At 45.1% G+C, this 16136-nt stretch overlaps 1 protein-coding gene across 1 annotated transcript; it reads right to left on the bottom strand.

Annotated features, from left to right (window-relative positions):
- Window positions 1–2387: 2387 nt before the first annotated feature.
- POP4 (POP4 homolog, ribonuclease P/MRP subunit) lies at window positions 2388–5446 on the bottom strand. Its single transcript, XM_062007538.1, has 6 exons — window positions 5301–5446; window positions 4624–4847; window positions 3898–3975; window positions 3634–3695; window positions 3213–3314; window positions 2388–2726 (listed from the first exon to the last, which is right to left on the bottom strand). The coding sequence occupies exons 1-6, from the start codon at window positions 5424–5426 to the stop codon at window positions 2590–2592; spliced, it is 729 nt and encodes a 242-aa protein (XP_061863522.1). The 5' UTR covers window positions 5427–5446; the 3' UTR covers window positions 2388–2589.
- Window positions 5447–16136: the final 10690 nt, after the last annotated feature.

Here is a 16136-nt window from a genome sequence, read left to right as displayed (position 1 = left end):
TCTCCGGGTGATTTACCTACGTTAGTAAAGGTGTCTCGAATGCGTTGGCTGTTCAGCTCTTGTGTTGTTCTTCATTTGTCATCTGTCTTCATGTGCTGCTAGCATGTGATTACCTTGAGGAGACCTTTGAACAGCTCTTCAGCAGTCCTCACTGTAAATAATGAGTGCTCTGCTATTATTTATGGAAAGGGACTGCTAGGCAGCATTTGTCTCTTTTGGTTGCTGAAATGGTTTAAAACATGGAAATGCCAGTAGCTATGGGAAGCCGTATCACGTTCATCTGTGTGTCACACGGTAAATATGGTATGTCCTTCACAGCACAATGAAACATGATCGTGCCTAATTCCAATTTGTATGGCATTCCCATTAATGATGTCTATTTAAGACATCCATTAACTGCCCTGAATGTTAATTAGCTGGACTATGCCAATAAAGTTCTATTAGCTTCCCCCTATTAATTTAATATTAAAGGCATTTAACAGATGTCTTAATTAGATGTTACACTGAAGGCTACAAGCAAAATTAAAATTAGGTCATTGTCCTGAAAGTTTCTGCTATGATTTATGCTTTCTACAACTTTGTTTTTCCTTCTGTCTTCTCACAGGAAACCAAGGGATTCAATTTCAGAGAGCTTAGAGAGGAGTAATGGATACTAGGTAGAATAATAGCTTGGGTCTAACAACTTTAACACAGCTTGTTCTTTACAGACATAAAATTAGTTTTGAAAAGCTTCTGCTCTTTGGCACTTTCAAGTGTGTTTATCCATATTTTCAAAAGCTTTCTCAGTGATACTTTGTCCTAATTTCTCATTGGCATGAAATGACTGTATTTCCCTGTATAAAACAGACACCTCTAGCAAAAACTGTCCATTTTCCTCATCTTAAGGATATTACTTCACATAATTGCAACAAAGGCTTATTCCCTATCAATTACTTTATTTCTTGACTTCAAAATGGGCAGAGAATCAGTCTGTTCTTTAAATCCGTTATTGCCTATGCTGTGATTTCAACTCTCAATCTGGTTCAATGATGCTGAGTCTGGTTTGTGTCTGAGACATCAAGCCAGGAAGATGCAGCTCTCCTATAACCTCTCTCAGCCCTGGTCCAGAAAGGAAAGAGGAGCTTCAGAGGACACCTGCCTTGGGGTTGACTGGCAGAGTCAGTGTTGTCATAGGACTGGGAAGGGTTGGACGTGAGAGTGAGCTTTGGCTTTCTCACAGCAGATCAATGGCTTGTGGGCCCAGCTGACAGTTACAGCCAGAGCTCTGCTCCTGATCCTGGTACTAGGCTTTGGTGTGTAGACCACGTGAGGAACAGCTATTTATCTTTAAAGAAATTACTATGGTTGGCTACAAATGAATGGTGGCAGGGAAAAACCCCATCTTCCTAGATACATGTCTTTCATTTGATCCCAAAATTGACTTAATAATTTAAACTAAAAGCTTCTGAAAGCTACTTTTATGACAAAAACACTATAGAGACTCTTGTAAATGGAAAAAGGAGTGATGGAAATACAGGGTCACTTCCACCTCCCAGGCAAGTCAAGCCTGCCTAGTCAATGACAGGCTGTAATCTGGACTACCAAAAAGAGGATCCTGGAAATAAGGCTGGTTGGTGAGTTTAGGAGACTTACACTGTGAAACTACCTCACTGCTTGTATTCAAGTGATGTAGTGCTCACAAACAAGTGCCATAAATTGCCATCCACACTAACCCTTTTTAACAGTGTACACATGTAGATTTTAGTGAGAACAAAGGGGTTTTTAAAAAACATGTAACATAGCCACTATGTCTACAGAGATATAAAAATAAGCGAAAACTCTAGGAATAGAGGTTAAATATTCATAAATCAATTGTGAGGAGAAGTAAAACATTGAAAGGGTTCACTTCCATCTTTGAATTTCTAGCTTCAAGTGCTTCCCTCATATGTGATGTGTTGTGTTCCCTGCACTCTAGCATGACAATAGTACTAGATATACCTGACTTAACCTTAAAGTAGCATCTTATTAGTCAGTAATCAGCTTGCAGAGCTGCATTAGATGTGTAGTATGTTTATGTTGTCACTTATGTACATGCTATCTGTAACAGTCTCAACCACAAGGAAGGAGATATTCAAGGTAAAACCTATCAGTTGAAACAACTTGGGTAATCTTACACCAGGCAAAAGTGTTGATGTTTGTCCAGGAACAATAATTATAAGAGAGCAGTTGTCATCACTTACAATCTCACTGTAAACATATAATAGGCAGATAAAGCCAAATTTATGCAGAAGGCAACAATAACATATCATAGAGCTGCAAGACAATTTTTGTTGTGCAAATTTATAATTTTAAATTGAAACAGAAGTCAGGTAATCAATACTAATCATAAAAATTTAATAAAAGTCAGAACATTATATACAAATAACAAGAGCTATAAGAAACTCCATCAGTCTGTGAGACTGATATATATATATATATATATATATATATATATATATATATATATATAAAACATAGTTCTAGTCCATTTTCAGTCTGCCAGAAAACCTAGTCTTTGAACTGCATGCAAGCAGCAGACATTTCTATTGATACTTCTGATTTTCCATGAGATCATAGGTCAATAGTTCCTTTCAACTTGAATTTTTTTGCAGATCGCTCACTTGCTCTAAGCTGGAATTTGCTTCCATAGATGTAGGAAATGAATCCATCAATCTCCAAGCTAAATACGTTGTTAAGTTTGGGAACAACTGAAAATGCAAAAAAGAAAGAAATTAACAAAAGCAGACCCATGTACTGTTAGGAAAACACACTGAGGTACCAGGGGTTGTTACTCACAGGTGGACTGAGATTTGACACATTTCAAGGTTTTTATGCTTTAGCAAGTGAAGAAAAATAACCAAAAGCTCTAAATTTTACCTGAATTATAAATTTAGTCCTCTTTCAGGAGCATACAGTAACTGTGCTCATGTGAATGAGATGAGTCAGCCATGTGCATGGTCATGTCAGGTCATTAGAAATGCTTTTTTATTTAATTGCTCATTTTAATGAGATACTTTTCTGGTGGGATATTGGGCTGTTTTGTGGTCAGTAAAGACATAGGCTTCTGCCACTTTATGCACGCAGCTAAAAGCACTGCTACAAACCAATATACTCAGAAGTGTCAGGTGAATACTGTTTTTAAGAAATTTCTGATTACTCAAGTTGTGAAAAACACTGAAAAAAGTCTTTCCTACCTTTTAATTTGTCCTCTTTAGTGATAATTTTGAAGATGTGTTTAAATTCCTGTAGAACGATTCCTGTTATCCCAACGTAAGAAGGGCACTTTGATTTTGTGACTGAAAGAACAGAAGTATTTATGTATTAGAAAATTTCAGATGCAGTTTCTGTGCTCTTCTGAAGTTGCCTCATTGTTTTAAACTGGTGTGCAATATTCTGAAATAATGCAATTACAGTCATCAGCTGTAAAACTGCTGATACTAACAACATGATTTTCAAGAGCAATTGAAAGTAATTAGCAGTGATAAGTAGCGAAACCCATCAACATGATCTCATCTGTGTGATTCAAGAGTTAATGACACTGAAGGGAATTTCAAAATAAGCACCTGAAGTATGGTTAACTTCAGATGATCTTGTAAAAGAAAACAGACAAAATACCTGTAAGAATAGCTCCATGGAGGTCAGCTTTTAGCAGTTTGGTCTGAATCATATGTGGTTGCCTTGAGGAATAAGACAGTGGGATCGGAGAAGAGGGAAAGAAAATTATATGGAAAGTTAGATTTACAAAATGTGACAATTGAAATTGTGGCTGAAGTTTACAGTACATATCCTTAGCAAGTAACTCTGATGTTTCAAGCAGTAATTCAGCAAACCTGGAAATAACTACTAAAACGAGACTGATTTTAAAATATCTCAACTTACGCATCTGGTTTAAGCCCATGACACAGGTCTCTGATGTACTGTTTCCAGAGTTCATGCAGTGGCAAAAAGATGGAGTATCTGTGGTAAAAAAGTATCATACAGGAAGTTAATTATCAAAAGCTCTATGGCTGGTTACTGAGGTAATCCATATTGCCAGCTTATGAGTAACAAGTTTGCAATCTGTTCTCCTCATGAGGTAACCTGTGAGGTAACCTGTGTCCTCATGAGATTACCTGTGAGGTAACCCACTCCAGGCCGCGGCTTTGTGGTATAAAAAACCCACAAAGGATGTTCCTATCAACCTCAAACGGTGGTGTGAGTTAGAGGATGGGGCTACGTCTGACTGAAGAGATTTCCCTCTTTTCTCTCTCCATGTCAGCAAGAGCAGGGGCATTACTCCACAGGTCAAGGGACCTAATGCACAATTTTGACTCTCTGGTCACAGGCTGCCTAACTTTTGAAAATTGAAATCAGAGGTGATAGCATTTGAGTGTGGTTTCTTGTTATGTTTAGGTATACAAAAGGAAAGAGAACTAGTAATGGATAGAAATGAATTTTCTAACTATCCAGCCAAGAGAACCGTTTCCTCATGGTGGGATGCTACCAAGAGTCTCAGACTGACTGTGGGTGCTGGAGGGCTAGTATCTGTGGTATGTGCTGCTGCTTTTAATACTTTTGATGAACTTCCCACTTTTACTATACAAGGAAAATAACTTGAGATCTTACCTTTGCTGGTCAGGTTCAATTTCAAAAAGACGCATTTCTCGCCTTTGCTTGGCAGTGAAACCTTTTGTTTTCCTCCTCTTTTGCTTTGTCTTTCTTTTGGAATAATGCTCCAGAACCACAGCTTTCCGAGTTAATATATCCTGGATAGCTTCCTCTTTCATTTTTGGCATGCTGCGCTTCAGGAAGGCATTTACAAACGCTTTGGCCTCTTCGGGTCCCTGAGGCTAGACATATTTTAACAGAGGCTTTACACTATTGAATTTCAACTAAGAACACTCTGCTGACTCGCAGTTGTATCAAGCTGACAAAGTCATCAGGGGAAGGGGAGATCTGCACGTAAACAGTGGTAATCAGGAAGCACTGACACGCTGAAAGCCGGTGCGGACGCTGCCCAGAGCAGGCGGGCAGCAGCCCGCGGGCTTGCGGCCGCGGTGGAGCTGCCGGACGGTTCCAGAGCAGGGACACGTCTTGCATTTAGTTGGGAAAGGCGCGTTCGAAGGCTAACCTCCCCCGGGGCTTAGGGGGAAAGCGCTGCTGCGCCCTGGCCTGCCAACACCCACCCCCCCAGGGGGCTCTGTACCGCGCTGCGGCGAGCGGCGCTGCCGCGGCTGAGACTCCCGCGGCAGGGCCCCAGGGTGCGCGGGTGTCCCGCGGGCGCTACCTGCAGGCGGCCGTACCTGGAGGCGCAGCTCCGCGGACTCCTCGGCAGGCAGGCGGCGGTACAGCTCCTCTGCCAGGCTCGGCGTGCCGGGCCGGCCTGGGCCCTCGCCCACGGCGCCCGCTTCACAGCCCTCAGCCTCCATGGCCGCAGCGGCCGGCGCAGGTGGGTGACGGCAGCGGAGGCGCCGGGTTGCGCTTGCGCTTGCGCACGGACACGGGCCGGGCCGCCAGGCGGCGCTCTTGGGCAGAGCAACCTGCTGAGGTTGAACAGGGGCCGGGCCGGGTCCTGCAGCGGGGTAGGGACCGGCTGTGCTGCGCTGGGCTGGGAGAGCAGCGAGAGCAGCTCCAGGAGACAGGCCGGGAATGCTGGTTGAGCCAGCAATGTGGCCAAGAAGGCCAACGGCCTTCAAGAAGAGTGTGGCCAGCAGGTTGAGGGAGGTTGTGCTCCCCCTCTACTCTGCCCTGCTGAGGCCTCATCTAGAGTCCCGTGTCCAGTTCTGGGCTCCCCAGCTCAAGGGGAACAGGGAACTGCTGCAGAGAGGCCAGTGCAGGGCACCAAGATGATCAGGGCACTGGAGCATCTTCCTTGTGAGGAAAGGCTGCAGGAACTGGGGCTGTTTAGCCTGGAGAGGACTGAGGAAAGACTTCATCAACACTTACAAGTATCTCTAAAGGGTGAATGTCAGGAGGTTGGGGCATCACTTTTTTTCTGTTGTATCCAGTGATGGGACAAGGAGTAATGGAAAGATGCGAGAACACAAGAAGTTCCATTTAAACATAAAGAGAAACTTCTTTCCTGTCCAGGTGAGGGAGCCCTAGCACAGGCTGCCAAGGGAGGGTATGGAGTCTCCTTCTCTGGAGGTTTCTAAACCTCCTGGATGCATTCCTGTGCGACCTGATACCTCAGAGAAGGTTACTGCTAGAAGTAACCAGGAGCCCTGGGTGTCCACAGAAGACCCTCCCTGCATATACCAGTGTTTCTAGATTATTGTCCAGTGGTTGGACTTGATGATCTTAAAGGTCTTTTCTGACAGTAATGATTCTATGATTCTCTGGCTGGCACTGGGGTCCCAGAGACCTCTGTGTCTTTCTGCTGGACTCTACTTTAGAGGGAATTATCGCCAATATCAAAATCCGAAGAAAAGAATGTAAAATGGGCAAATGACATTTTTTATTGCAATCATGAGGTTTCTACAAAGGGGGAATCTGCGGCCAAGGCAGATTGTCAGATTAGCCTTTTAGGTTAAGCTACATAGGGACCATTCAATACCTTTAGCTAGGTGTCTGGAGAGTCGTGTTACTATTATTATGTAAATCACAGGTTTATTTCATCAGAGATCAGGATGCAAAGTTAACATCATTTCTATCCAGAGTCAAAGAAACAGTCTTAGAAAATGAAATCTGTCTTTTATTTATCTTTTATACTAACAAAGTCTGTGGCTTGGGAGAGTAAGTTAGGCACCAGATATTTCAGTTACTATCACAGGGAAATTCCTTTCTAAAAAAAAAAAATGGCAATCATACCTTCTGTAATACAGGATACCTCATTGTCTCTAGTCATCCATCACTTCAGTGTGAACACGTATACTTGGAGCAGACAAGCCTGTTGTTTGAGTATTGATTTGCCAGGGTCCTTCCTATAGTAACAGCATTTTTGTAGAGTTTGGACACTCACTGTGATGGGCAGCCTGGACATGTCAACCCTCACCACTTCCCCCTCATCCTGCAATTGCTCCCACCAGAGGTGCTGGGACATCCATTTCCACCTTTCCATCCTGCAATCCTCTCATGTTCCACCTCTTGCTGCCTCATTTGTTCTGTGGATCTTCCCTGCTTAGAGTTTACAAAGGTGTTGCTAGAGCCACTGCCTGAGCTCCCGAGGCCATGGGCAGTTGCATGCTCTTTCTGCTCCCCACCAAAAATCTTCCCAGCACACTTCTCTTGGTCAGAGAGAGGTTTCTGTCCTTGTCCCATCTGCCATGGCAGTATCTGGCTCCTGCATGCTCCTGGTCAGCTCCTGGTGTGTCAAGTGCTGCTGTACCATGCCTGGAATTGCATACCCAGCAACATGAGATGTTTGTATATAATCTGCCCCCATGTTTCTAGCAATCAAGGTCAAAAAATAAGGAAAATACTGTTTGCTGTGGAGGTTGTCCGCTTTCAATGTCATTGCCTTTTTCTCCTGGTACAGGACAAGGTCCTGCTTGCCCACAGGTACCTTGAAACTAGAGCAGCCAGTTCCTTTTACTTGCCAGCCTAGTCCCAGCTCATGGTGCCCTCTGCTCAGATATGACGGCTCTCCAAAGACAGAAGAGATTTATATTCTTGTCACAGGGGGACATTGGCTTAGCAGATAATTAAGCGCTGCTTGGTTAGGGATACTTGGCGAGCAAGTTACTGCTGCTGGATAGAGGAGACAGTGATTTTGTTGAGTGCTGCTGTGGAGCACAAAGGCACTAAAGCGATGCCTATCAGGGAATGAAATTGTAGATCTCTGTGTGTGTGTGTAAAGAAGAAAGGGACAGTCTCTGCAGAGTGTTAAGCATGGGCACCGGTTGGTTTGTATCACAGACCTCCTGGCAGTTCAGTACGTTGTCACAGCAAGCAGATCTCTCGGCTTTACAAGGCATGGACTCCTTGAGTTGTCATTGCTACTAAGAAGAGATCAATTTTCGTGAATAGAGCACCAGGATAAGCGCTATGGGTCTTTAGGGCCGTATGAGTGCTCCTTCGCTGGATTTATGCTGCAGTTCCTGGGGCACTTCAGGGATTAATAGTCAAATCACTGTTGGCGGTGCTGGTGTTGTAAATCCAATGATCCAGGCTAAACTGGTGCCTGGGGAAGCCAGTTTCTTCCAACAGCTCTACATCTTCATTTCCTAATTTGTCTTCAGATATAATGTCTGAGGGAGCAAAATCGATGCGTTAGTGTGTGTCCCGGCAAGGAGGCTCCGCCTCAGGAGTCCCCACTCCCATCAAATGAACATGAAAAAGAATAGGCGAAGCAGCTGAAAAAGCAAGGAACAGGCAAAGACAGCTTGTAGCTAAGAAAGAGAAGGCTCAGAGAAATGAGGAGAGATGGGTAAAGTGTGAATATAAAACAAAGTGGAAATATGCAAACAAAATCATTATAACACGTGTTTCCGAATGCGCAGCATCACCTGCTCCGTCTGTCTTAGGATCTCAGACTTTTGAAGCTTTTTACCTCACATAAATCACCTTGAAATAGGTTTATGGTGATATAAATCCCTAATATAGATTATTAATACCAGTCATAGGTGCCAACATTGGAATTTCTTATCCTATTAAATCTATGTATGGCTTTATTTATTGCTCTCTAAAGTAATAAATAATAACAATAAAATAATAATGATAATGAAATCCTTCTGCAGAGAGCCAGCACCGAAGCAATCTGTCAGTGTGCACTAGGGGGCCGTAGTGCTGTGCCTGTGGATGCTGCCGAGTTCCAGCCCTGGGAAGCAGAGGCTGCAGGTCAGGGCAGGTGCCAGTGCGTCCTGGGGATGAGGCAGTGCGTGTGGGACCACTGCAGAAAGAGCTTTATATTGACACAGATCTGGAAACTGGAGATGCAGAGTGACCAAAGACATAATTAAAGATATGTGTGTGACACAAGGATGGAAGATCAGTGTTTAAAAAAAGAGTAGTCATGAACTGAAGTGAGAGATGAGCAGAAGTACCTGAAGTTAGCTGATGTGATGAATGCCTGGGCTGTGATCAGTGTTATCCTTTTGCTGATTGTCATTGGTACAAGAAAAAAATACTGTACTTCTCTAGAAGGACTGTCTCAGCAAGCACTTGAGCTCTCAAGATCAATATAGTTTATTCCTTTTGGCCAAATTGTATTAACAGCTGAATTTGGTCCCTAGGGACGGCTGTACTGGTGAAAAGAATTTCCATTTAAAACCTTCTGATCTGATTTCCTCCATCCAAGTATCAAGCTGCTAATACAATTTCCACTTTCCCCCCCACAGCCGTGCTGAAGCAGCTTGCAGCCAGCCTGTGCAAGGCCTGTGGCTGTCCCACCACCACCTCCTGCCTCCATGTCCCACCACCACCCACGTCCGTGTCTCACCACTGCCCACCTCTCCTCTGCTGCCATCCCCTCCTGCTGCCGTCCCTCCTCAGCTGGGCAGGGAGCGCAGGGCTGAGCTCTGACAGCATTTTCAGGGGTTGATAGCTGACTGTACCCCGCATTCCCGGCTCCCTCCTGGTCTGGGCAGTGCTGGTGTGCCACGTGTGGTACCTTCCAGGGATTCGGTACTCGGGGCTCCCTTGCAAAAACTGGTCTAGGGAAGTGTGGTGGGATGGGCATGAGAATTGCCCTTCAGCCAGGCAGGCACTCGGATTATTGGTAGCCTGAGTTGTCATTTCATGCCAGTGTAGGTTTACTAGAGGAAAGTGTATGCTTTGTGTGTGGAAGCCCAAACTCCTGCGTGATGGGCTTGGGTGACTGATTTTAGATGTCTGTGGTTGGTAATGAGCATCAACTTTTGATGTACCCCGTGCTTCCTTTTTCATCTATTATTCCTTAAGTTTTTCTGCTTTATCGTCTCATCTTTAACTCATGGATTAGAATAAAATGTGTGTCCTCATCCACCCCGCAGCTGATAAACTATTCTTTCCAGCTGAAGGTTCATAGTTTCCTTACAGCCCTGGCTCCTTGTCATCTCAAATGGCAGACACCCCATAAGGGTAAATAAAAGACTAATGTTACTGCGAGTGAAGAAAGTAGGGAAAAGCTTGGAAACGAAACTCCGTGTAACTTAACAGCATGGAGATCAGAAGGCAAATAATAACCCCCAGATGTTTCCAGAAAAAATCTACTATTTAAAAGCCGTGTTTTAAAGTGAGAACACAGAAGCGTGCAAGGGTTTTTGGGAGCCCAGCGCTGTCACTGGGGCTGCTGTCACTAGAGGGCAGCCGAGACCGGGGCTGGCTGCCAGCGCCCGCGGGTGCCAACGCCGGAGGCTGCCGGCGGCTTTTGCCTGCCATCTGCCATCCGTTTTCTGTACGTTATTTCTACGTGGTGTTGTAATTCATCTAACTGTTTTAAGCCTAAAAAATCCCTCAAACCGTAGTTTAAAAATTGTTTCCCCTTTTGGAAGAAATTTGCCTTTTTGCAGCTTTTTTAAGTGTGAAGGACTAGTTTTCCCCTACACCAACCTCTTCTGCATCACAGTAAAATTATGAGTGGAAAGAGGATTTTGAAGGAATTAAATTTCATAAAAAATTAATGATGCCACTTTTATAAACATTAATATATTGTTACATCAAAACCAGAAATTATATCCTTAAAATATTAAGGATTTGAGAGACCTTAGAATAGCTGGAGATAACTAGAGCAAACTACAACTCTTCCATCAACACTTCCTCTCCAAAACAGCAACAAGGAGGCAGTAAGGTCAAGAGAGGTTGTCCCCCGCTCTACTCTGCCCCTCTGAGACCACATCTGGAATATTGTGTCCAGTTCTGGGCCCCTCAGTTCAAGAAGGACAGGGAGCTGCTGGAGAGAGTTCAGCACACGAACACAAAGATGATAGTGAGTGGAACATCTCCCTTATGATGAAAGGCTGAGGGAGCTGGGGCTCTTTAGCTTGGAGAAGAGGAGACTCGGGTGATCTCATTAATGTTTACAAATACATAAAGGGTTGGTGTCAGGAGGATGGAGTCAGGCAGCTCAGTTATGTCCAGTGATAGGACAGGGGACAATGGGTACAAGCTGGAACATAAGAGGTTCCAAAGAAACACAAGGAAAAATTTCTTCACTGTTGAGATGAGGGAGCACTGGAACAGGCTGCCCAGATGGGCTGTGGAGTCTCCTTTGGAGACATTCCAAACCCACTTGGATGAGTTCCTGTGTGACCTACTCTAGGTGGTCCTGCTCTGGCAGCAGGGTTGGACTAGATGATCTTTCGAGGTCCCTTCCAATCCTTGAAATTCTGTGATTCTCTGAGAATCACAGAGAGCTGAGGCTCTGACAGCTGATGTTTGGTTTCCTTGCATGCTGAGATCACTTATGGTCCAAACACATCTCAGGATGACAGACACCACTGCTGCTCCTGAACAGCTTGTATTTACTAATTAATAGCAGTGTTCTGCATTCATGTATTAGTCCGTGACAGTCCCTCTCACAGTCATCACTTCTGCTGTGCTTTGAGTCTCATTTAGATCTTGTAAAATGTTGTGTTTTAAAACATAATTAACATTGGCTCCATATGTGATAGGGATGTATGATCCAGAATGAGTATTAAAAATGATAAATTATAAAGTATTAGCAGTAGAGTTACAGCAGATTAAATAGTTTACTGTATTTCATGTGGTTTTGGTTGAACTACAAAAATTTACATAATTCATTAAAATTTAAAAAGGATATAAATGAAGAGGCTGTAGGCTCAGGAATCACTTATTTTGGATTTTCATCAACAAATGGTTAGACATTTTTTTTCTAGAAAAGGGTTGTCAGGTTTTGTGAGCTTGTATGGCATGGCTTGGTTGTCTTGACTTGGTACTTTATCCATAGAAAGTAAGTTCTGGGCAAAAATACCTTACTGGGCACTGCATGTTGCTATTTGTGACAGTGTGCACTAGAGAGCTGGTGGCTGGCGGAGCTGGTGACCAGCACAGTGGCTGCTGCAGCATTGCAGTCACTGCCTGTCTGCAGTCAGCCCATTCACACACTGTCCAGACACTGGTGTGTGTCCTGCCTGCACAGGGCTGGGTGCCTAGTTGCCATTCCACAAAGCCAGCACACCTCTCCTGTGACTGTCACGGTTTATACTGTGATTCTTTGGTTAGTACCTCCCTGTAACCCTGCCCCCTTCCTAGGATTGGTCAGTGATTACAGGAGCATTCTCCTGTACTGTGCCTGTGAGTGAGAACCTTCACCTGGGCAGGGGCCTTTTGACCCATGGGTGTGATTTTTAGCACTATAATAGAGACAGATTCTTTAAGGACACTCTAATCTGACAATTCTGAAGTTTATAATAAATTACTTTAACAAAGCATGTATGCTCCCTGGACATACCTTGCATTTCTAGGCTAGTGGCTCTTAATTAGAAGTTCCTTCCATAATCATCTCAGTCATCTTGCAGGGCAGACTGCCCTGACACTGGGCCTGATATTTACATAGTTTTCAAACTGATAATTGCTAAGTGTGGACACTCTTTAATATTCAACAAGAACAGTATGTGTTCATCCCCGTCAGCCCAGGTGTTGCTTTAGTCCCCTGGCACTGCCAGGCCACCCTTCATGCTCAAGGACTGTGCACAGTGGGCACTTGAACAGGCATCTAAACAGGTTTTCCGTGTGCTGCGTGTGACAGCCTCAGGGCTCTGGAGTGGGATGAAGCAGTGTTTACCAGGAATGGAGTGGCAGGAAGGAAGAGGAATGTTTCACTCAAGACATATATTAAAACAATGTTTCGCTGAAGCACCTTTTGCTGTGTTTCCCAGAGAGTGCTGAAGGTCTGGGCAGAGAACACAGTCCCAGGAGCTCTCACTAGGCTGGGGGCAGTGGGAGGCTCTGGCCATGCCGGGCAGTGCCTGTGCTGCAGCTCTGGGGCCCCAGGTACTTCCCACCAAACCCCCCATGCCCACAGTTAGGGACTGGGAGGAAATCCCAAGAAAGTGTAAAATGTTCATTAATTAAACATAGAAATGTCTCATTTTTCCTCTGTAATATGTCTTTCTGTAAGGCGTTACTCTCAGCAAGGCCCTGTTCTGCCAGACTCTTTTGAGGTAACACAATTAGGCTGTCAGGAGTGAAGCATTCTTTTCCCTGAGAGGAGTCAGTTTGTGTCCCTCCAAGACGCTGGTGCTGATGCCCACACATGACAGCCTCAGCTGCACAGGCCCTGCGGTGCTCGGGTCCCACTGCTCTGAGGCATGTTCTGGCCCGACTGCCTCAGTCCTGCCCATGGCACAGGTGTGTTGCCATGAATTCAGGTACTGCACCCCAGAGAAAAAACAGGGAAACTATTTGTCCTTTGAACCTGGGCTGGATGAGCCGGCCACGTCCCTTTGGCCACAGTCCCCGCCTGACCCAGCAGTGTCCTGTGCTGCTGCCTGAGGTGATGAGACAGTAGCTGCTTTACCGAGCTGGTGGGGAGCGCTGCCTTGTAACCCATGACACTGTCTGTGACTACCCTGGAAGCACATCTAGGCAGTATTGTATGGTTTTTTTAATATCTCTTGTATCTGCATTGGCTTTTGATCAGACAGTTCTAGATGTATGGGTGACAGATAAAGTGTAGCCCAAAGCATCAAGAGGCAGACCCCTCTCACTGGACTGCAGTGGAGGGCACTGAGCTAGGTGCTCTTTTAGCATTTCCACTTGAAGTTTTTGTACATGGGAAGATGAAGAGTAGTCAGAGTATCTGAGGGGTTTGACTCCAGCTGCAGGCAAGATCTTGATGAGCAGTGATAGGGTGGTCAGCTGCTTGCATGGAGCTCACTCAGGCATCCAACTTCCTATCTGTAATCTGATTTCTTCTGAGCTGCTGGTGTGCGGTGGGGCAGTGAGAGGGTTAATGCTGCTGGATTGCTTTGATAATTGGAAAAAATACCCAAAAAGCCCATACAAAGCCAACAAAAAAAAACCCGGCTCATTTGAGGTCAGGGCTCTAGTAAGTGCCTTTTAAAGAAACAATAATCTGGTCCAATAGAAAATATTTTGTCCATCTCTCCAGTAGAAATCTGATAAACCACAGAGAGAGGCAGGTGTCCAAGGAGATAAAAGTAATAAATGCAGCTGCACTTCTACAGTGAGCTCACCTGTCAGGCTGGTAATTAAATGAAAGCCCCTCTCAGGAAATGCTGGAAGCTAATAGCTATACATGGAGATGCCAATTCATTTGCCTCAGCAATATATGTTAATTTTAGCATGAGATTGATTTACATGTTTTTCAGCAGGACAAAATGGTGGGGGTGGGAGGGGGAGAGCTTTCATCCTGCCTCTGATTATTTCAGGTGGCAGAGATTATGAAGCACCTTATACTTCTTAGAACAGTGGGTGAGAATGGGTGAGAGGAAATGCTTAATTTAAGCAGATCCTCTAACCAGAATTAAGTGATTGCAGGCTTATAGCTGACCTGCAGCACATCTGCAGACAGCTGCTGGGGGATGCCTTGCTTTGCCATGACTCGGTAGGTGCAGAGCCCAGTCAGCAAAGAGTGTGAGCCTCTGTGCCCAAGCAACTCAGACTGGTTTCTGAGAGTTATGTGTGTGTGAAATGAGAAGCAGCTGCAGCCGCCTGCAGGGAGAGCAGCAAGGACCTGCAGGAGCGGGGACCTGCAGCACAGCCCTGGGGTGCTTTGGGAGAGGTGCAGGGAGGCACTGGCTGTGTGAGGGTACGCTGGTGGTCACTAACAGATGCACTCGAGGCTGGGGGCTACACCGCTGTTAGTCGCACGGAGATTGCTGCTGGCTGTGCTGCCCAGCTCCTCCTGGCTTGTGGCTGTCCTCTTCTGCCAGAAAACTGAGGCCAGACAGATGTTGGAGCAGAGAGATGTTTGCCTGATGCGGAAGGCAGGGAGGGGACACTTAATTGACACTTCTAATCTACAGGAGGCTGAACATGAGCCATCAGTGTGGAGCGTGTCCAGAGACAGGCAATGAAACTGGAGAACAAGTCCTATGAGGAGTGACTGAGGGAGCTGGGGGCGTTTAGTCTGGAAAAGAGGAGGCTGAGAGGAGACATGAGCACTCTCTATGGCTACCTGAAAGATGGTTATAGTGAGGTGGGGGTTGGTATCTTCTCTCCAGTAATGAGTGATAGAACATAAGGAAATGGGCTTAAGCTGCACCAGGGAAGGTTTAGAGTGGAGATGAGGAAGAGCTTTTTCACTGAGAGGGTTATTAAGCATTGGAACAGGCTGCCCTGGGAGGTGGTGGAGTCCCCATCCCTGGAGATATTTAAAAGACACATAGCTGAGGTGCTGAGGGACATGGTTTAGTGATGAGCCTGGCAGTGTGAGGTCAGTGGTTGGCCTCAATGATCCTAAAGGTCTTTTCCAACCGTAATGATTCTACGGTTCTGTGACAATCACCTCACTCTGTGTGTGTGTATGTCTGAGCCATCAGGCTCTCCTGTAACATCCCTACATCTCCTGAGCACACAGGTGCCTGCAGAAGCCAGCTGTGCCATTAATGTGGTGTGCAGCCGGGGTGGCTGGGCCTTGCTGTGGCACAGAGTGCTTGTGGGAAGAAGGCCCTCAGTTAGACCTCCAAGTGCAACATTAAGGGCACAGCTATAGGTACTTCAGCTCTGAAACACACACTGCAGCACGGCAGGCTTCTTTCTAAAAAACTCCTCTGATATGTCACTGGGGCAGCAGAAGGCAAAGAAGATTTTCACTTCATTTTCCTCTGCCTTCCAGGAGGAAAACTTGCTTGCCCTTCAGTGTGATTACAGCCCATTTACCAACACTTCTTTTGAACTTCAGACCTTTGGTTTGGAATAGTCAGAAGCAAGAAATGTTTCTTTTCAGAGCCTGGAGCAATCAGTGCAAGGGTAAAGTTTATTTAACAAAAAAGAACAGCTCCAGCTGAATTCACATTGTGAAATTACAGGTCCATTTAAAGCAACATAAAAATGGTGGCAGGTCAGGGTCAGGATCAGGGAAAGATAATGACATCTGCTGCAAAGTGCATCAGCAACCATCTTCAAAGTTAAAGTTTTTTATAGGACATTATTCTTTGTATAATTATGCAAAAGAATAGAACTAAAAAAACAACCCTGTGAGAGATGCTGAAAGCAAGCCGGAGGGTTGCTCAGAGATTGCAAGTGGAGACATTATAAATGGCATCTCAAACGCTGACTGATCACAGCGCTAC

The sequence above is a fragment of the Colius striatus genome, chromosome 14, assembly GCF_028858725.1.
Source record: "Colius striatus isolate bColStr4 chromosome 14, bColStr4.1.hap1, whole genome shotgun sequence".
Lineage (NCBI taxonomy): Eukaryota > Metazoa > Chordata > Aves > Coliiformes > Coliidae > Colius > Colius striatus.
The sequence above is the reverse complement of the archived record's forward strand: the minus strand, read 5'-3'. Positions and strand labels throughout refer to the sequence as shown.